At 35.5% G+C, this 22,945-nt stretch overlaps 1 protein-coding gene across 6 annotated transcripts; it reads left to right on the plus strand.

Annotated features, from left to right (window-relative positions):
- The first annotated feature begins 4,829 nt into the window (after window positions 1–4,829).
- Window positions 4,830–21,607, plus strand: LOC104213208 (syntaxin-81-like). 6 transcript variants are annotated; one of them, XM_070150912.1, is made up of 9 exons: window positions 4,869–5,418; window positions 14,923–15,069; window positions 16,103–16,304; window positions 16,715–16,798; window positions 16,913–17,017; window positions 19,273–19,416; window positions 20,531–20,797; window positions 20,908–21,039; window positions 21,270–21,607. In XM_070150912.1, exons 3-9 carry the CDS (start codon window positions 16,227–16,229, stop codon window positions 21,411–21,413), a joined length of 954 nt encoding a protein of 317 aa, XP_070007013.1. In that variant the 5' UTR covers window positions 4,869–5,418; window positions 14,923–15,069; window positions 16,103–16,226; the 3' UTR covers window positions 21,414–21,607. The 6 variants fall into 6 exon arrangements, with proteins under 6 accessions (XP_009760963.1, XP_070007013.1, XP_070007014.1 ...); XM_070150913.1 differs by having other exon boundaries at window positions 16,225–16,304; XM_009762659.2 differs by lacking the exon at window positions 14,923–15,069 and having other exon boundaries at window positions 4,869–5,094; window positions 5,232–5,418.
- Window positions 21,608–22,945: the final 1,338 nt, after the last annotated feature.

Consider the following 22,945-nt stretch of genomic DNA (forward strand, 5'->3'; position numbering starts at 1 on the left):
AAAATTGTTGCACCTGCCAATTCATCTAGTAAGTCATTTATGATTGGTATAGGAAATTTATCCTTGATAGTATACTGATTCAATTCCCTGAAATCTACACATAGCCTCCATGATCTATCTTTTTTTTTCCTACAAGGACCACATGGGAAGAAAAAGGACTGTTACTGTATTGAATGATCCCTTGTTGTAGCATTTCTTAAACAAGCTTTTCTATAATGTCTTTCTTCATGGATGAATACATGTAGGGCCTGATGTTAACATATTTATCTCCTGGTTGCAAGGGTATCTAATGATCAGATGGACCCCTGATAGGAGGTAGTAAAGTAGGTTCAACAAAAATCTGGGAGTACCTTCTAAGTAGGTGCTCGAGAGGAGATGGAATACTATGCTCGTTAGCTAAATGAATAGAATTAAGTTGAGTGTTGTTTGTTGATGTAGGCTGAGCTATGACCACATATAACATGAAAAGTTGGACTTCATCACTTTTCAGTTTACCTATTCCTTTACAATTGAGCACCTTATATTTATCAGTGACACCTTTCAATAAATGGAACTTGCCTTGGTAGTTGAATGGCAAAGTGAGCTCAGAATAATCCATAGTGACAGGCCCCAAGGTCTTCATCCATAAAGAACCCAATACCAAGTCACATTTACCTACCGGAAACACAATCAAATCAGAATTGAATGTAGTATCCTACAGGACCAATTCAAAGTTCCTCACCACTCGTGAAGTAGCTTCCAAAGTATTGTTTCCCAGGCTCACATATGCTACCTTAGTAGGGTGAACTGTGCAGCTTAATCTCTTAGGAGACTCTTCATCAATGAAGTTGTGGGCGCTTCCACCATCCAATAAAATTTGAATTAGTCGACTATCACTGTATCTAGTCACATGGATGGTTTGAGCGTCATGTAACCCATTAAGAGCACATAAGGAAATCATATGAGTGTCACCTTCAGAGTTGGACCATTCTTCTTTAGGTGAATCACACTCAGATTTAGACAAGTCTTCCTCTACCAGTTCTTCCTCAGGGAATTCTAAATCCATAACAAACATTTGCTTGGGAAGGTTACATTTATAACATGGAGTTTACTTTTCATCACAGAAATAGCAATGGCCTTTAGATCTCCTAGGTTGCATCTCAGCAGGAGATATGGTTCTTATAGTTCTAGGAATATTGGTAGTGTTTGGTGCTGGTAAGGCTAATTTGGGCATAGAAGCTGGAACAAGGTAGGTAGGTTTATGTGGAGGTGGTTCATAAGTTGGTTTCTTCATAGGCAAAGGAAAGCCAACTGAGGAATAGTGTTTGTGAGCTTTGACATTAGCTGCTAAGGTTGCCTCAAACAACCTAGCTAACCTATAGGTTTTAGAGAGTGTTTGAGGTTCATGCATCTTCACATGATTGACCAATTCTTCCTTTAAACCTCCTAGAAAGCAAGAAGTAGCTTGACTAATAGATAGATCACATGAGCAAGCAATCGCGCAAAAGCAAGTTGGAATTCCCTCACAGATCCAATTTTCCTTAACTATTTTAGTTCTAACATTGGATCTGTAAATTCTTCACTGAAATTTCCACTAAACCAGCCAAATATTCCTCCAAATTAGGTGAAATTACTAGGTCTCTAAATTTGTGATATGATTGGTGCCAAACTAATGCCTCATCATCCAAATTCATTGCAACCAAGTTGACCTTTAGGTTATTAGGTATATTATCAACAATGAAGTATTGTTCAGCTCTATACAACTATGTTTTTAGATTTTTCCATTGAATCGAGAAAATAACATATTATTCCCACGATCACTGAAATTAGTGTAGTAAGGGTTAGAACCTAAGGTACCTTGTCTCATTTGAGCTCTCTGACCACTGTTATTGGAAGTTGATGCATTCTCTCGAGGTTGTTGATGTAACTGCAATCCATCAATGGAGCTTTTGAGTGCGTTGACCATCTAAATCATCTTTGTGTGCCTGCGCTCCATGTAATCCCTTAAATCTTGTGTTTTTGATCAATTATAGCTCGCAAATACACTTGTTGTGCTGCCAGGTCTTCGTTCAGCTCTTGTAAATCAAAGATTGGATTCTCACTGACAACATCTACTACTTTGCGAGGACCCATCGCTTACGCAAGCTCTGATACCAATTGATACCAAATTGGTATCAAGTCGAGCAATGGAACCGTAATTTGAAGATAAGAGAAGAAGAAAGAAGATGAGAGAAGAGAATTAGAAAAAGAGAAATCAGATTTGTATTATGGTAATTGCATAAGGTCTCTAGTACAATCACCCTACTTATACCGATTGACAATTGAAAACAATTCAAAATAACAAGTGCATAAAATGTGACTCTCTTAACTAACTTTCCCGCCAAACTGAAATGTGAAAGAAAGGTCTAGTTGTCGTTTGAATTTGTCAAGTCAGCAGCCTAATCAACTATCCACGTCACTTGTAGTTGTTATTTGTGTATCAATTTATGTTAATTCTGTAAGCACATAATTTTTGATCCGTCACATTTTCGAGCTGTTTTTAGTGTTTAAAATATTTATTTAACTAACTTTAATTTTTGTGGAGTTTTAGTCAATTTTTTACTTCAAATTACAATTTAAAAACACAAAAAATATTTTCATTTGTAGTTTAAGGTCAATTAGTATATTTATAATATTTTACCATGACTTTAGCCTGTTTTTTTTACTTTTTACTTTATTATAACATTTAAAAATACAAAAATAGTTTAATTTTTAATATTTAGTTTTATTTTAGTAGTTTATTTTAATTAATTAAGAGTAGTTTTATATTTTTATAATTACATTATATTATATTATTTTAAGGGATTTTTTCTTTCCTATACCATATATGAAACTTTATTACAAAAAATGTGCATAGTTTCTAATTTACCCGCCCTGTCCACATTTTTTCTACAGCTATTATACCAATCATTAAATACTAATTAATAGTAGCTGAATATTCCTAATTTGTCGAGCTAAAATTGAGGAACAGAATATTCTAAAAAGATTTGGCGTAAATCAGATCAAATCATATTCTTCCAGATATTCCTATTTAGGCGCGCTACAATTATGAAAGTAAATATTTTTCCAAATATTTTCCACCATTGATAGCCATTAAAAAGCTTGAAAGCTTTGAATTTAAATTTGGGTTTTCAAAATTCATTATTTGTTTGGATTGGGTGTTGTTAAAAATAATCGGGAATATGGTTTGGAGTTTATATCTCAATTTTGAGGGGTTTTGGTGAAGATTAGACTTGGTTTTGACTGAATTTCAGATTGAAACTCGAAGAAGAAGAAGAAGACATATTGCAGAAATTGTAGATAAATTATAGATTATTTGTATTCTGATTGTAGATGCTTTATTTTCTGTTTTCACAAATAAAAAATGGCTAAAACTCCTACAAATCTTCTGAAAAAAACGCAATTATGTCAAAAATCACAATTATGCTACAATTGGATGGGAATTGGGATATAACAATTCAATGTGCCTAGTTTGTAGATATTTTATAGATAAATTGTAGATTATTTGTATTCTGATTGTAGATGCTTTATTTTCTGTTTTCACAAATCAAAAACGACTAAAACTTCTACAAATCTTCTGCAAAAAAACGCAATTACGTCGAAAATGCCAATTATGCTACAATCGAATGGGAATTGGAATATTAAAATTCAATATACCCAGTTTGTAGATATTTTGTAGATAAATTGTAGATTATTTGTATTCTGATTGTAGATGCATTATTTTCTGTTTTCACAAATCAAAAACGACTAAAACTCCTACAAAATCTTCTGCAAAAAATACAATTATGTCGAAAATACCAATTAAGCTACAATTGAATGGAAATTGGGATATTAAAATTCAATGTACCCAGTTTGTAGATAAATTGTAGATTATTTGTATTCTGATTGTAGATGCTTTGTTTTCTGTTTTCACAAATCAAAAACGACTGAAACTTCTACAAATCTTCTGCAAAAAACAGTCTACAATTTTTCTACAATTGCTACAATTCTTCTTCTTCTTCTTCTTCTTCTTCTTCTTCTTCTTCTGAAATTCAGCCAAAACTAAGTCTAAATCTTCACCAAAACCCCTCAAAATTGAGATATAAACTCCAAAATATATTCCCAATTATTTACAACAACACCCAATCAAAACAAATAATGATTTTTAAAAACGCAAATTTGAATTCAAAGCTTCAAAGCTTTTTAATGGCTGTCAATGGTGGAATTGCTGCTCTCTTGTCTCTTTGAAGGTTTGTTCTTCTTCATTGAGAAAATTTGAAGCTGAAGGTAAATGTGTGTATGAACTTTGAAGATTTGACTTCAATTTTGATGAACTTTGTTGTTCTTCATTGATGAACTTCAACTGGAGTAAAACGGGGAACCAACTTTGTTGAAGGATTTTTTCAATTTTCTGTGAATTTAGAGGGAGAATTTGGTTTCAGAAGATGGAAAATAGTAAAAAGAACGTGTGTATGGGTAAAACGTGGGTGAAACTGAGGGGTTAGGAGAGAGAAACATGCAGATTCCTTTAATTAAAGAGTAAAAAATGTACAATTAATTATACCCTTAATTAATTATGGTATAGAATTGATAATTTGGTATACTAAATGTAATTAAGTCAAACCTTAAACATTAAGGGTAATAAGGTTTCCTATGTGGCATCGAAATATAAAAATTCCTTATTTTAATCTTCTTAACCCAAATTTAAACCCAACAAAAAATGGACCCAACCCAATTTTCCTAAATCCAAGCCCAAATCCATCAAACCTAAAAACTAGGGAGGGATGGAAAAGAAAAAGAAAAAGGGACGTGAAAGACGTAAAAAAGAGAGGAAAAAAAAAACGAAAAGCAGAGAACGCCTAGCGACGCACCCCCCCCCACCCCCCCACCCCCACCTTCTGATCGTCGCCGCACAACCACACTCCCTCCTCTCCATCGCCTAAGCTTCAGCCCAACGACCTCCAGAAGAGAAAAATCAGTACCCCACCCTAGCTCCCAACGACATCAGCCTCCCCTCCCTTCCCAAAGACGAAGCTTTGATCTCTCTTTCTCAACTCGAAGAACGGCATCGGGCAGAAATTTTTGAAGAAAAAATTGGTTGCTATTTTCGATTTTCTTTCTTCTGTTTTCTTTTTTTCGCTTAAAACTCCACACAAAAAAATCAGTTCTATTTAGTTTCAATTGTTACTTCAAAAAATCAGAAAATACAAGAAAACATTCCATTTCTTTTCTAGATTTTTGCTCGAAATGGACTAAAGCCGAGGAGGTGTCAAAATTTGGAGTCGTCGTTCGTGTTTCCCGTGGTGGCTCGTTGTCTTTGTTTAAAGATCCTGTTGAATTCGTCCATTCTGGATTCGCTCGATTTCGCTTGACTCAGTGCTGTTAATCACTGAAATTTCCTTATTGGAGAGCTAATCTCAGGTTATTTTTAATCTCCTATGCTTTAGTTTTTTTGTGTTGATTTGTGTATTGAAGCTTTGTTTAATTCAGACTTGTTTTTGCATATCTTGTCTGCTGTTATGGTTAGTCCTTTTATGTTTCCAGTGGTTGGCTTCACTTAGTCGTCTTAAATTGATTTAATTATATCATCCTTGAGCCCTGCTGAGTTAGATTAATGAATGTTGTGATGAGGAAGTTCATTGAGCTCAATTTGCTATTTTGTCTCATGCTGTTATTTTATTTGTGTCTTCTATTTGTTAGCACGTAATATTACATGTATTTCTCTTCTTGAACGCCTTTTCTGGATATTTTATCATTTGAGATTGGTTTTGTCGGGTTTGAAATTGTTTGAATGACTATGGGGTCGTGGGGAGGGGTAGAAAGGCCGAAGCCCATTAGCAACTAATTTATTCCATGCTTTAGGTATTGGGCTCGGCCTAATAGAAATGAAAAGTTAAAAACAAAACATGAGCATGAATTGAATTGTTCTTTTATTTAGTTCTTTTTATTTTCTTTATTGATGATATTATTCGTTAGGAGCATGTTTAGGCCGACAACACCTGGGTAGGCAATATTAGGACGTTTTATTCTTTTTGAGGCGAGAGGTCGTTCCTTTAGTTAAATTTATTCCGGAATGCCCCGAAGGACTTGCTGATATATTATTCCGGGGAAGGCCCCGTGGTCTGTAATTGGAGGCCAAAGTAGAATTTGTAGTATTCTATTCTTTTATTTTTATTTTTATTTTTTATTTTCTTTTATTATGTGGGAACGATCTCGGGCCTCTTTTGTGTTTATTTTTCTATTTCTGTGCTTTCACCTCAATTTGAATATCTCAAAAGCCGACTAGATCATGTACGTAACCGTAATTTTAAGGGACTCAGGAAATGCCTAACGCCTTCTACCTAAGTCAAATGAACCCCCTTACCTAAAATCTCTGGTGCAAACTGGTTTAAGAGTCAAATGTGTTATGAAGGTAAATTGTTATTTTAAAAACGGTGACCTGGCACACCGAAACCAAATGTCAGGTGTCGACTCTGAAAAATCCTCTGAAACGCAATCTTTTGTCACTTTCAAAATTGAAAACCCTTTTGAGCTTCAAAAATCACTTTTTATATTTTAAAGGGGTTAGTGAGGTTAAAAAAGGGGTGTGACAGCTTTGGCGACTTTGCTGGGGATCGTATTTTGCAAAACGGTCGAGGTGGCCAAAATCGGCTAGATATGCAAATTTAACAAGGACAGACCTTAAAATTATGAACAAGCTGATTGTGGATTCAAGACTCTATGGACACGGTTCAACAAGCCACTTTGCAAAATGGCCGATGTGGCCAAAAGTGGCCAGACATGCAAGATTTGGCTACGACCCCCGAAGCCATGAACTTAAGACTCGCTAGGAAGACCGGACCCTATGTGGGCTGCCTACGTATCCCGCCCCGAAAGACAAGAATCAGGTATGCGTAGTTCGGGAAGATTGGATACGAGAGAGAATTAAAAAAAATCAAATTCTCTTGTTTTAGAAACTAGGCAAAATTTTTAAAATGGATTCCAAAAGTTGTAATTAAATTAACCATGTTTTCTTAGTTATTTTGAGCCTTTATGATATCCTTTCTTTCTAACCTTGTCCACAAGCCACATTACAGTCTAAAAAAAGATCTTCCAAATAATCTTTGAGAGTACCGAGTTAGACATGCCATGAGCATATGATATTTTTGCCATGGTTAATGCCTTGTCATCTACAGAACTGAAAGAAATAAGAAGAAAAGAACAAAATGAGAGTCTTATTGGTGAAAACCCTTACGGACACCATAAGGCGACAGTTAGTTGAGAGAAAAAACAAAGTGGGAGAGGCTTGATGGTGAAAACCATTGGGGGAACCACAAGTAGAATAAGGATTGTGAATCTAATAGGACAATTGGAACATTGAAGCTAGTTTCACAGCTTGAAGGTATAACAAGAGTTGAAGATTAGATTTGCTGGACAGATCATGTCGCTCAATCCAAAATGCATGTCATGATCATTAGAATTGGTATCCATATCAGATAAGTTTCTACTTTGTTGTTTTCCAGTTAGATATCACCCCTTTCCACGGTCCCTTTATTATGTTCCTCTTGTTTTGTTTAAGTCCTTCTTTTGAGTCTGTTTGGTAAGAACAAGTGAGAAATGACTTCAAAATTTGCTACCACCTTTCGAACTGCACAAAGCGGAGTCTGTCTAACACATCAAAGCGGCATAAGTGAAGAAAGAGCAGTATGCGCACTGAGTTGGTGACAATTGACGTATTTTGGGATTCATGTGAAATGCAAAATTTTGGTACATGTCAATTCATGAGCACAATGCAACAAATTGAGGGATTTGGGCTTGAACTGATCAGAGGTGTTCTCTGTGATAAGATTTGACAGAAAAATGGTTAGCCAATAACAAGCAAGGTCTTCTAGGTTGAAATCAAAGTTATCATGGCAAGTGAAGAAGCAATCGCCCTCAAGATCAAGGCCACAAACCAACCACCATGTTTTAAACTCACAAGTTTTCTTTGTTTGAAACAGGATCAAAGACTATGTCCAAATCAAAGCTCAGAAGCTTGAATTTTTCAGTTGATGTGCCCAAATTTTGTCAGCACAAAGGCTGTTTGAGGAGGTTTTTACTTGCTAAGCATTCCCTTAGTTGAGAAGATCATTTCCTCAAGAATTTTCCCTGTTTGAGAAGACCATTAACTCCTAGGCATTTTTCCTAGTTGAGAAGAACCGTACCTCATAGGCATTCTCCCTAGTCAGAAGAGTCTTTAGTTTTTCTTAAGATTCAGGGGTCTCACATGGAAAATATGGTCAGTTTTAATTTCCTTAAGTGGTTAATCTTTAGTTTTCCTTGAGTTCAGGGGTCCCGCCCGGAGAATAGGGTCAATTTTTAGTTTTCTTAAGTTGTTAATCTTTAGCATTCCTTTAGTTCAGGGGTCCTGCCTGGAGAATAGAGTCAGTGTTTAGTTTCCTTAAGTTGTTAATCTAGTTTTTCTTGAGTTCAGAGGTCCCACCTGGAGAATAGGATCGGCTTTTAATTTTCTTAAGTTGTTAGTCTTTAGCATTCCTTAAGTTCAGGGGTCCCGCCTGGAAAATAGGGTCAGTTTTAATTCATCTTTACATTCCTTAAGTTCAGGGTGTCCCGCCTGGATAATAGGGTCAATTTAATTTTCTTAAGTTGTTATTCTTTAGTTTTTCTTAAGTTCAGGGGTCCCGTCGGTAGAATATGGTTGGTTTTCATTTTCTTAAGTTGTTAATCTTTAGTTTTCCTTGAGTTCAAGGATCCCGCCCGGAGAATAGGGTTAATTTTTAGTTTTCTTAAGCTGTTAATTTTTAGCTTTTCTTGAGTTCAGAGGTCCCACCTGGAGAATAGGGTCGTCTTAAGTCTTAATCTCTAGTTTTTCTTGAGTTCAGGGGTCCCACATGGAGAATATGGTCGATTTTTTGTTTATCAAGCCCAATTCAATCTCATAGGAGACACACTTCCTAATTTGAGTCATTCAAGTTTCACCGGAGACGCATTTACTAGTTTGGATCATTCAAGTTTCATCCCTTGGAGACACACTTCCTAGTTTGGGTCATTCAAGTTTTATTTTAGCAGACACATTTCCTAGTCAAAATTTTCTTGGTTTTACTCGCAGGAGACACAAGAAAATTTGTGGGTGTCTGCAATGATGAGAGTAAAACTAAAGACTCGATTAGGATATGTGTCTCCTTCGAGTAAAACCAAGAAAATTTTGACTAGGAAATGTGTTTGCTAAAATCCTCTAGAAAATTCATAATGATTACTAAAACCATTATGAAAGAACAAGGGACTTCCAAGTATTACTTAATTGATTTTCTGTCACAAATATAATGATTTCATCCTACTATAATCTAGGAGAATATTGAGACTTTTACCCCATTTTTTTAGAATTTAAACCGAAAGGAGGGAGGTTAAATCATGGCTATTATTTCCTTAATGAATCAATTTTCGGACATTCAGCACAAATTCAACACAATAAAACATTAAATGCAAAAGGCACTGATTCATATAACTAACTTGACGAACACATATGAAATCAACAAACAACTAAGAGAATAGGCCAACAACATATTTCAATCACAACCACGAAAGTAACATCGTAAATAACAGAGAAGAGGAGGAAAGATGAATCTGAATTGCTTTCCAATATATTTGAATCTCCGACGATTACAATTTAATGAGGATTCCGACGATTGAACTCGAAAGGAAGGTGTAAAACAACAGGTAACAAAATCGAGTAGGGATCGCGAACCAGTAACAAAACTCGAACGGCGCTGGAAAACTAGAGCTCGAACACCACCCAAACTCAAATTTCAATTAAACTCCATTTTCATGTGATAATATTCTGCAGCTTTTACTTCAACGAATTTGACAGCCACAAAGTGCTCATATTATTTTTATGTTTTGAAATTGAGGAAGATACCAAGAACAACCAGGTCAATTTTCCGGCGGCATTATCGGGGGCTATCGCCTGTATTTGAGGAAGAAATTTGTTTTTAAAATTTTCTTCTTTTGTTTATTGAGGGGTAGAGCGGTTGTTATGGTGATTGAGGAGCAGAAGATCGGCTCTCAATCGTTTTCTTTTTCGGAGTTGCTGCCCGAATTTTCTATCCAATTTCCCCCTTCTTTCTCGCTATCTATGTGTGTGTGTGTGTTTCCGACAGGTTGTGGTGAAGGAAAGAAGGGAGCAGCGATGAAATACATGGAATACAACGAGATACATTGAAATACAATGAAAAAAGACAATGGATATAATGAAATACATGGAAATACAATTCCACACCCGACTCTTCAAACCCCAATTTCCTCAATCCCACACCAACTTCAGAAACAACAATCAGCCCAGAAAAATTCCCAATAGAGAAACGATGAAAGTCAGAGATAATTCGCGATAGAAAATCAAGAACTGGGCTTGTGAAGCAGGATCCACCAAACTTTGAGATTGGATGGAAGAGAACAAAGCCTAATTTCCGGTAGCATAGAAAATCTGGCAGCCTAATTTCCGACGGAGATTGGATGAACGGATGTTTGCCTAACCTCTACGGCAGCATAGAAAATCTGAATCGACTCTGTCCAAATTGTCAAAACCATATGTCAATATATTTGACGTGGTAACATATATCTGTGCTCTGATGGAATTGGAGAAATTGGGACCGGAGAGAACGTATGTGATGTGGGTGAGAGGAATTTTGAGATTGAGCATCGTCTTTTCAGAGAATGGGGGAAGAGAATGACATGTATCAAAGTAGAGAGAGAAAGAAAATAGTGTAACTGAATAACGTATTTAGTGGCTTAGGGTTAGAAGCTAACCAAAATTAAATATTTTGCTATAAATATTAAAATGTATCTATAGAATATAATTTTTTTTAAATGGTATTTATTTAAAATAAATTGTGTTAACCTTTGCTATAGGAGGTAAAAATTCCAATATAAAATACCTATCAAAAATATAAAATAACTTTTAATTGATTTTAATAAACTATTAATATTAAAATAAAACTAAAAATTAAAATTGAAACTACTTTTGGTATTTTCGAAGATTATATTAGGATAAAAATAGGTTAAAAGTAATATATCTTTCTAAAAATACCTAATACCTTAATTAAATAGAAAAGTAAAATTATATCTTTTTTATTTTTTGTGTTTTCAATTTTATATTTTTAAAAACTAAAACTGAAGATAAAAATATCTATAAATTCTAATAAATATTAAAATACTAAGAATACTAAAAATAATGTTTAAAAATCGCGTGGATTAAAAGTTACGTGCTTACAACTGTCCTTCTTTGCTTGAAAACTCGAAGAGTATTTGAGCAAAGAATTAAGTAAGTAATGTAATTGACTCTGACCCGACACTTATTTAAAACGAAATAAAGATTGAGAAAATATTGTGATCGAGCCTTGGTATCTGAGCTGCCTACATATCCTTGGCTATAAAGGAATCAGACCACGTGTAGTTCAGAAGTGAATGAAGTAATGGAGTATTGGAGAGTATGAGAGAGTCAAGTGAGGTACCGTTCGAGACTCTGGTTCGCGGTCCTTGCCATTACACCATAAATTGAAAGCAAATATTACAACAAAAATAAAAGAAAAATACAAAATCCTATCTACTTCTTGTCTCGAATCTTCCTTGAATATCCACTTGATCCTTTAATATGAAATTGAAAATTCACCATATTCTTCCGGTGGGCATCCCGTTGACTTGGATTTGAAGAAAACTGGAAGTTGGCCCTGTTCTTCAGGCAAGCATCCTGCTGCTTGCACTTGAAATAAACTTGAACTTGGAGTAGACTTGGGCTTGTAAACCTTGTTCTTCAGGTGGCTCGTGCTACTTCTGATTTGAATTGAAAAACTGGAGGTTGCCCATATTCTCCAAGCGGGGTCATGTTGTCTCTGACTTGAATCTTGAAAACCGAAAGTTGACCCTATTCTTCAGGCGGGCTCCCGCTGCCTCTCTGATTTGAACTTGTAAACTGAAAGTTGACCCTGTTCTTTAGGCGGGCTCCTGATGCCTCTCTGACTCGAACTTGAAAATTGAAAGCTGACCCTGTTTTTGGGGGTGTTTTTCGGTTGAGAATCTTTTTTATAACTGGAAATACAAAATTTGTGTGTTATAATTGAGTTTGTTGAGTTATAGTAGGAGTTTATTGTGTTAATTGATTTACTTTTCATTTAAAAACGATGTAATTCCCTGTTTCACGCCGTGAATACAGTCGAATACAATAATCTGTCCAGCTCTAATCCCATATTTCACGCCATGAATACAGTCGAATACACTCGAATATAACAACTGATTAGCTGGACTTCCCCGATTCACGCCTATTTTTGCTATTGTATTCATGAATACAATACCTTAAATACATTTTATAACAATAGAAAACGTATCTACAATCTGTAATATAGCAAATGGTATCTATAGATAGCTAATTACCACTAAAAGATAGTGATTTATGAAAAAATTTCTTTTATATTAATTTAGAAGTAATTTGAATTTTCAGCTTTTTTTTGGCCCAATTTTGTAAAATTTTAGAGCCCAATTCAAGTCTAGGCCCAAAAATTTAACACCCCACTCCCCAGATCCGTCGAGAGAACGAACCAGCCTCTCCTCCCTCACTCTCTTAGCCGCCCAGCCTAACCCCTCTTCAACCTAGCCTCCAACACCCATCGCTACTCCCTTCTTCCCTTCACCACAACCTGCCAGAAACACACACACATAGATAGCGAGAAAGAGAGGGGAAAATTGGATAGAAAATTCGGGCAGCAACTCTAAAAAAGAAAACGATTGAGAGTCGATCTTCTGCTCCTCAGTCACCATAACAACCGCTCTACCCCTCAATAAACAAAAGAAGAAAATTTTAAAAACAAATCTCTTCCTCAAATACAAGCGATAGCCCCCGATGATGCCGACAGAAAATTGACCCGGCCCTTCCTCGTATCTTCCTCAATTTCAAAACATAAAAATAAATATGAGCACTTTGTGGCTGTCAAATTTGTTGAAGTAAAAGCTGCAGAATGATTATCACATGAAAATGGAGTTTAATTGAAATTTGAGTTTGGGTCGCTCTAGTTTTCCGGCGCCGTTCGAGTTTTGTTACTGGTTCGCGGTCCCTGCTCGTTGTTGTTACCTGTTGTTTTTCATCTTCCTTTCGAGTTCAATCTCGGAATCCTCATTAAGTTGTAATCGTCAGAGATTCAAATATATTAGAAAGCAATTCAAGTTCATCTTTCCTCTTCTCTGTTATTTATAATGTTACTTTCGTGATTGTGATTGAAATATGTTGCTGGCCTATTCTCTTAGTTGTTTGTTGATTTCATATGTGTTCGTTATATGAATCAATGCCTTTTGCATTTAATTTTTTATTGTGTTGAATTTGTGCTGAATGTCCGAAGTTGATTCACTAGGGAAATAATAGCCATGATTTAACCTCCCTCCTTTCGGTTTAAATTCTAAAAAAAGGGGTAAAGGTCTCAATATTCTCTTAGATTAGAGTAGGATGGAATCATTATATTTGTGACAAAATCAATTAAGTAATTCTTGGAAGTCCCCTGTTCTTTCATAATGGTTTTAGTAATCCATGTAATTGCACTCTTGAATTTAGAAAATATAAGAAGGTTAAATGTTCTTGGTATTTTGGTCTATGATTGGATCCGTTAAGTTTGTAAGAAGAAAAATTGAATTTCACCACATCGTGGATGTGTTAGCAAGCTGTGACATTACATTTAGTAACACAAATTTAAAAGTATGTCAAGCAAATGATAAGATCTATAGATATGTTACCAATGGCAACTTTGTTGGCAACCTTCTGTTTTCTTCGAATGGTTGGACTTTTGTTAGATGTTTATTTCACTGATTGGTTGGTCGGACACGGATTTGTTATTTCTGGAATGTTTGTTAGAGGTCGTGGGAATGGGGAAAAGACAAAAATAATTAAATTGTTTACATGCTTTAGTTCTCTTTTATTTGTTTACTTTGTTATATTATCCGCTAGTGGCATGTTTAGGCCGACCTCACCTGGGTGGGCAATCTTTAGGACTTTCGTTTGATTCGAGGTGAAAGGTCGTTAGGAATGTCTCGTAGATTCTGTATATATTTTTATTTAGGGGTATACCCCGAAGTGAATGTAAATAGAGGCCGTGGCATTATCGGTGGAGGCATAAGATAGGATAGTAAGACTTATTTTATTTTGTTTGTTTTACTTTATTAGGTGGGGACGATCTCGAGCCTCTTCTGTGTTTATTTTTCATTTTTGTGTTTTTACCTTAATTTGAATATTTTAAAAGCCAACTAGATCGAGTACGTAATCGTGACTTTCACGGGAATCGAAAATGCCTAAAACCTTCTCCCCGAGTCAAATGAACCCCCTTACCTAGAACTCTGGTGCAAATTGGTTTTTAGAGTCCAAATGAGTTTTGAAGGAAAATTTTTATTTAAAAAAAAAAAACGGTAACCTGGCACACCGAAATCAAATGTCAGGTGGCGAATCAGAAAAATCCTTCAAAACGCAATCTTTTGGTCACTCTTTCAAATTGAAAACCCTTTCGAGCTTTAAAAACCACTTTATTATTTATTTAAAGGGGGTTAGAGAGGTAAAAAAAAAGGGTGTGACAAATTCTTTTTAAAAAAATGGAACTTATCAGCGTTACAAATTTAAAATACCTTTTTAATAAAAGTGAGAAGGCATTTCCTCTTTTTATTCATTTTATTACTTCATTTGTCTCAAATTATTTGTCGTGGTTTTAAAAATAGCTGTCTCAAATTATTTGTCATTTTAGAAGTTTAAGATAAAATAAATTGTAATTTTTTTATTTTGCTTTTAATAGTAATTGTTCTTGAAAATTAAAATAATATATAAATAGAGTAAAAATTCAATAAATAGAGATTATAACTTGAGATATAAATAGGGTAAAATAGTCTAAAACCTCTCCTAATTAATTATTAATTTCTTAACAAAAGAGAAATGAATATTTTGAGGGAGTTTTTCCTTTCTTGCGGGTTGGATCGCGAACGAAGGAGTCAATTTCGAACTACTCCAGTTCGGCCGAAGTAGATAGTGGTCGCCGGCGGTGGTGAGTTTGCTCTTTCGGCGGCGAAATTCAAGTTGTAAGTTATTTCTTTGTCAATTGCGATCTCTGCCCTTTGCTCTTGATGCACTTTTCCCGTGTTTTGTTGTCGTAATGTACCATATATATTGGATTACAATGCTTTAGTTCTGCTCTCACCGCACAAAATAGCCTGAGCTTCAATTTCTAATTTTATGTGCGATTTTCATGAGAACATCCATTCTTACAATTGCTTCGATTTTGAGGTTTACAATGACTTTTGTGAGTATAGTTGTAATCAATTTCGAAAATTGTTGACAAGAGGGGTTGCTCTGATGGTAAGCAACCTCCACTTCCAACCAAGAGGTTGTGAGTTCGAGTCTCCCCCAGAGCAATGTGAGAAGTTCATGGAGGGAAGGATGCCGAGGGTCTATTTGGAAACAACCTCTCTACCCCAGGGTAGGGGTAAGATCTGCGTACACACTACCCTCCCCAGACCCCACTAAGTGGGATTATACTGGGTTGTTGTTGTTGTCAGTTTGTTATATAATGTTCACGAGCTCAGTGGGCTTATATACATGATTGTAATAGGGTTTATACAATGAAATTGTTCCTTTTGCTTTATTTTTCTTATTTCCTGTTTATTACTCTTTCAGTTCCATTTCCAGCCAGTTACAATAATTTTCGGTCAGTGCAAAGTAAAGCAGGCCACAATATAAAAGAATGTGAATGTAATAATTGATCAACTTTTAACTAAATTTTTTTGCCATCATTACCTGCTAACCAGATCTGAGACCCGGTTCCAAAGAGTGTAATAACTGATCAATTTCATCTAGGCCCGTTCATTAAAATTCCTCCAGGATCTAAGCATTTGAAATCAATTAAGTTGTAATATCCCTTAAATTTAATTCAGTCCATCCACACTGGCCATCAGTAAGGTTAGTATAATTATTTTTATCAGGATTGATTTATTAGAGAACTTGACAACTAATATCTCCAACTACTTGTATTGTTTCTGTTTTCTGATTATAAGTTGTTAGACATGAGATTGTAGTTGATGAATTGGAGCTTGCTGATTTCATTTTCTTGTATAGATTAATGTGGGAGGAATAATATCTTTGGATTTTTGCCTGATATACCAAATCACTATATACCATTAAAACTGCATCATTTGATTGTGGGAGAAGTCTTCTGAATCTTCTCCTGCAATTCGAAGGAATGTCAAAAATTAGAGACAGAACGGAAGATTTTAAAGATGCTGCACGTCGTTCAGCATTGTCTTTGGGATATGATGAGGTACATTTGACTTATTCAGTTCATTGCTTTTCTCTTTTCTTAGTCCGAAAGAATTATGTTGCGTATTATGAATTGTCTTGAAGAATCTTCATGCTTATCTGATCCCTACTGTCCTTTGCCTCTGGTGTAGGCTCTGGTCGTGCATATAGCTTCATAACCTCCTTATGAATCAATTGTTATGCTGTCCGTGGATCAGAGTCTCTGTTTTTATATTTAATCTGACAAATGAATTTGCAACTTTTCTCTTGTTTGCATGCGAGCTAGTATTCCATATAAATTGAACTTCAACAGTATATCCACGTTGGAAGAAAAAAAGAACATAAAATTTGCCGTGTGTTATTTTTTAGCCTGTGGCATGCTCCATCAGGTCTTAGCTTATATATCATCTGAGTTTAGATCTTTGCTGACAGTCCAAAACAGCTGCGTTATTAGCATCTTTTATCATGCATAAACCTCGGCAAAGGTCAGGATTCACTAGAGCTGCGGTTAAAACGGTATGTTGTTTACACCTAATGCTTATCTTCTTTTCTTATGTTGCTTGTGCTTGGATTATTCATTGATAAGTAAATCAGTGCAAAAACTTTTTTAAAAAAATTCTCATTTGTCAGCTGGAGAGCATTGGGGCTCTGGAGCAATTTTTGATGAAACACAAAAAGGATTATGTTGATTTGCACCGTACAACAGAACAAGAGAGGGATAGCATTGAGCATGAAGTAAGAGTACATACTTGATGTCTGTGTCTTCCCTTCTTTTTTTGTTCTCTCTGTTATTTCAAAACATGACAGTTAGTTATATATTCTACTTGCTGCGATGTTGGACTCCTGAATATATTTATTCTTGTTGTGTGATGCTTCATTATAAAATATATACTGATGAGAACAAACATTTATTTCGGTTTGCAAATAGGATAAGGCCATATCATAAGTTTGTCCAATTGCAGGCATTATGAGCAAGTGTGTTAAAGATGAAAATAATAATGGAACTAATAATGTGATTGTTATAATAGTATGTATCTCTAGGTTTACAGGCTTCAGGGTGAAAGTGGAGTTAGGATTATCCGTTACATGTTTACATGTTTGAGATAATCATACAGTTTATCCGTTAATCAGCGGTGATTTGCTCCCTTTTAATTTAATAACATATCAATCATTCTTCAATTCCAAACTAGTTTGAATAGCAATAGGAATGTCTTAATCTAGTTTGCTGTATCCGGACCCATTTTATCTAATACTTGTACATAATGTGTCTTCTAAGGCAAATTAGGAGTTATCTATAGTTAATTATTCTCTAACTCTCACACGTATCCCGACCCTGTCCAAATATAAGTCTTGGAACAACGAGCCTTAATCGTAATCAGCTGGTATCGCCTGTATGGATCGTTTCCTTTCATTATGTTATATTTTTACCACATGATTCTAGTCTACCACATACCTTTTAGAACTTTCAACTTTCATAGTATCGCTTCTATGGACTGGTGCTTTCGGAGGTTTATGTAGGCATGGTCAAATCATCTCGGATGACATTCTCTTATTTTATCCTTCTGTGTATGCTACTTGCATCCCGACGTGGTAATTGATGATCTTGTCCAATTTTGTGTGATGCACATTCATCTTAATTTATGCATATTTACGACAGTCTTCTTGGGGACATGTTAGCATTTGAGACTCAACATTTACTTCCATATAATATTTCTGGTCTAAGAATCATTCTAGAGAATTAGCCTTTCACTTTGTTAAATATCATCTAGTACATAAATCTCTTGTAGCACTCTTCTATTTCGACCACCTAAACTACTTTTATGTGGTACATGTTTATCTCTCATGCCATTCTTTTGGAAAACTCAGTCTATATATCTAAATTGTCTGCATTTAGGCACCACTATCTCTTCCAATCTCACTTTACATTCGATCTTCTTATAGGCGCTAATCTTGCAGTACATAGTTTTTCTAAAAATATTTAGAATTAAATCAATTGGTGTAAAAGCCATAATAATCTTATGAAAAGAGACCATACTTTACTTCGTTTTGAGTACAAATCTAGTAAAAAAAGTAAATATAGCAAAATACCTCTCCAAAAAAGATTTATCTTATCTTTGGTTTGAGTGGCATGGACGACTAGGGGTAGTAGTGGGTGGGTAGAGAGTTGTAAACCTCAATTCGCAATTCATGGAATTAGAATTCCAAACTACTCCTCCTGGACCTTAAGTAATTGTTGAGTAGCTTACCGGACTACTAAGTGCTTTCGGGTTGGCCCACATTTATGATGTGAAAAACCAGGCTTGTGATGGAATGAGTTGGTCGTGACACACGTTGAACATTTTTCTAAAGTTTGATCTTGTATGTTGTAACGAACTTGTTAGCTTTCTTATATTGCTTAAATTTTTTGTAATATCCTACAAACAATATTAAGTTCAGTGCAGTCAGTAATATAAAATCTTGAGCCGAGGGTCTCTCGGAAACAGTACACTCTACCCTCCCCAGACCTCACTTGTGGTATTTTTACTGGGTTGTTGTTGTTGTTGTTGTTGTTGTTGTTGCAGTAAGTAATATAAAATCTTGAAAAATAACGAAGAGAATTGAAGGATGAAGCCAGTGGAAATTGAATTGGTCTCACAGTACTTCTAATTCCAAGTTAGACCATAAACTATGACCTACAGAATTGACACTATTGCAATGAAGATCGCTGTTCTTTGATTTCCTATCTTTCTTATATAGTCAACTTCTGATGAAAACTACATCTTTATTTACAAGGTAAATTTTTGTCTGCTTTTCCTGCTTTGTCAAGTTTGATGTTTTGATTAGTTTTTGAGTCTCGAGAAAGTGCTCCTTGTCACCTTTGTGTTTAATGCTCCTTCTGCAGCTTTGTGTGTGATTGCAAAAGTGCAAATGCACTTAGTTGAGACTATGAAATTTGAATTGGAAAAAAAGAAAAAGAATTAGAAGGATTTTTACTAACACAACTTCTGCAGGTTACTGTTTTTGTAAAATCATGCAAAGAGCAAATAGATGTTCTCAAGAATAGTATAAATGAGGAAAATGCACATTCAAAGGGATGGCTTGGATTCAAGGGTGACAATCTGAATGCTGATACTATAGCACACAAGCATGGAGTGGTATGGTCGCTACATACAATATAGTCATCAAATATCCTTATAACTGCTGGTTATGATTGCTTTATGAAGCATCTTCTCCCCATTTTCTGCTGGTATTAGGAAATTATGAAGTAACTTCATGGATACTCTTTGAATTAAAGAAACTATTGGATGGCATGTGATGTTAGGGTTTTTTTTATTTTTTTTTATTTTTTTTATTTTAAAATTGATGTCTTTGATGTGAGAAGGAGAGCCTTGGCGTAGTTGGTAAAGTTGCTTCCATGTGACTAGGAAGTCATGGGTCGAGCCGTGGGAACAACCTCTTGCAGAAATGCAGGGTAAGGTTGCGTACAATAGACCCTTGTGGTCCGGCCCTTCTCCGGATCCCGCGCATAGCGGGAGCTTAGTGTACCGGGCTGTCCTTTTTCTGTGTCTTTGATGTGACTTTTCTAAAACTCTTGCATCTGTGTGCTTATTTTAGATTATTTGAGTTAAAGATTTATTTTCATTTTGCTATTTGGAAAGTTGATGTATGTTGTGATTGTTCTGCAATTGGCACAATGGTATCATAGTTGCCATTTCACAATACTTTCTCCTCAACTCTCTGCAGGTGTTTCGTACTTTCTATAAATAGCCTGTTTAATGTTGAGAAATTATTGAAGTGACCTCTGATGTTGGGGGAACTACTTCAGTTGGTTGTCTTTAGTGTGATTCCACTGGGAGAGTATCCACCGTCCTATCTTAAATTTGTGGATCTCTACTATCTGAGATTGTTCTCCACGAAATTTTTCGTCATGGAAAGGGATGTTTTATGTGCTGTCTGCGATCTGCACAACAATATCACTGAGATAGTGTAATTAAACTCGCTAGATTGTGCTGATTATTAACTTACCTTTTGACACTGAAAATATACTTTTTCAACCTATGCTACAGTATGTATTCAGTTAAAACAGTTCTAAAACTGTTTCTACTTTCCTGTACCCGTTTTCCAGTGCCACCACTTGCTGCCCACTAAGAATGAAGTGGGAGATGTTTTCTAAGCAGATCTTTTAGAGAATATATAATAGAGTGCTGAGGAATTTGAAAGTAGTCTTGATGCATATTCCTATAATCTTTGTTTGCTTTTTTGCTGTAGGTTTTAATTTTAAGTGAAAAGCTTCACTCTGTCACGTCACAGTTTGACCAGTTGCGGGCAATACGCTTTCAAGATGCTATTAACCGAGTAACACCAAGAAGGAAACGGAAGAACTCTACCAAATCAAATGCTGCAGAGACCTCTGTGTCTAGTAGTTTGGACCCCGACATGAAAAGGGACTCAGAGATCAGGGACTCTGATATTTCACAAGCAGCACCTGTTAGAGTCCAAGAACAACTTTTGGACGATGAAACGCGTGCCCTCCAGGTAAGTGGGAAGTTTGCTGCTAGAGGATTTAGTTCCGGCAAACAAGCAACATGTGAAGGCTAAAATCACAATGTACTTTCCCGTACTCTTACCTTACTCACATGATGCAGGTAGAGCTGAACAGTCTCCTGGATTCTGTTCAAGAAATAGAAACAAAGATGGTGGAAATGTCTGCGTTGAACCATCTTATGTCAACTCATGTTTTGCAACAGGCCCAACAGATAGAGCTATTATATGAGCAGGTTAGCAATACTGTAGCTTTTTTAGTTTCCAGTTGGATAGAACTTCTAACTTGTTAACATAACAAGAAAGTCATTTTCTCTCTTTTGTTTAAATAATTCTGACAATCTCTTCATTTTCTATATTAACTTTCCCATGTGTAACCATTTACTTGTAGAACTAACAAATATCACGATCTACGGATCTTTCATTGTTCTATAAGTTTGTGTGAACTTATGGTTTTTCGTTTCAGGCAGTTGAAGCAACCAAGAATGTGGAACTTGGTAACAAAGAACTGTCGCAAGCCATTCAACGGAACAGCAGTAGCAGAACTTTTCTTTTGCTCTTTCTATTTGTGCTTACATTTTCAATCCTCTTCCTTGATTGGTATAATTAACCATAGGATAGAACTTCTCTTTTGCTCTTTCTATTTGTACTTACATTTGCAATCCTATTCGTAGATTGACATACTTAATCATAGGAGAAACTTTTCTTTTGCTCTTTTCTATTTGTGTTACATTTTCAATCCCCTCTTCCTTAATCTGTATTATAATTATTGACAGGGTATAAAGCGTATATTGTCATCTTTCATACTTTCTGCTTAAAGACATTTTGCTTTATGTATGTATTGCCATTATAATTACTTTCTCATGCCAGCAATATTGAACTTTGTCTCAAGGGTATTGGATGATGTAGGGTCATTCTGCTTTCGCTGACAATATCAGGTCAGTCTGCTTGTAGTATGTTGGCCTTCTTGCTTCAAAAATTACTAATTAGGCTGTCAATAATGAAGGCTGTTCTATACTGTTTTATAAAAATGCTGAATGGAAATAAAGCAACACAAATTTGGTGTATACATTTACAATTTAAACACTAAATAAGATCAATAAGTTTTTAACCGAGGAAGAAAAGTGATCAAAAGGGGGTGGACAAGCATTGAAGTTGATATGTAACTGCATACCATGAAGGTGATGGACTCTATGGCCGGTGTGATTACCAGTCAAATTCTAGCAGGAAGTAGAGCAGGAAAAATGAAGAAAAAAAGGAAGAAGGAATTGTACAGGATCGTAGTATAGACCTGGGGTAACCCATCAACTAATATCATACTTTTCATTTCTTCTTTGGAAAGAAAATAAAAAAGTAAAAGAGAAAGGAAGGGGAAAATATGCATGGTAAAGAAAGAAGAAAAAGTGTTTGGCGACCACTAAAACAATATGATTGTAAATATGCAAACCGAAAGACTAGTAGACCCCTTTAGTTATGAAGGATAATTGCTATTTTTAAATGCTTAGAAAGGCAAATTCAATCTCGATTGTTGCCTTGTTGGTGGAATACAATGATGGTGTTTCCCTTCCAAAACATAAGGGGAAGACAACATGAAAAGCAGGAAATGAAGAAGAAAATAAAAGAAAAGAAAGACCAATGAAATGTTGCGGGATAAATTCAATTTTTCTTATAATTGAGAAACTTGAGAGTCAGTTGTGTATGGCACAAGGTTAGAATTCTAGCTCTTTCATAGTGGTATCTCACTGATGGCTCGCCCCCCCCCCCCCGCCCCCCCCGGAATTCTAAATTCGATGAGTACTGGGTCATTTCTCTACTTAGATATTAATATTTTGTATGTGGGAAAATTCGAAATCATAAGATATGTCTAACTCACATATGATGTGTTGCGCTCTCATCGTTATAGGCTTGCAAAATACAAATCCAAGACTCCAAATATTAGGTGGGTAAGAGTAATTCTCATTTAGCTGTAGTGCTTTCTTTCTACTAGTGCCCAAAATCTGTTTGTTTTGCCGGATGTATGTCTCTATAAACTAAATGCCCAACTCCGTGCAAATAATTTTGAAACATTGGAGAAAGGATGTATGCTTTTCCTCACTATCTGCAAGAGAAGCTCCATCCTGGAGTCTAAAATGCTCTATAGAA

Source organism: Nicotiana sylvestris, chromosome 7 (assembly GCF_000393655.2).
Source record: "Nicotiana sylvestris chromosome 7, ASM39365v2, whole genome shotgun sequence".
Lineage (NCBI taxonomy): Eukaryota > Viridiplantae > Streptophyta > Magnoliopsida > Solanales > Solanaceae > Nicotiana > Nicotiana sylvestris.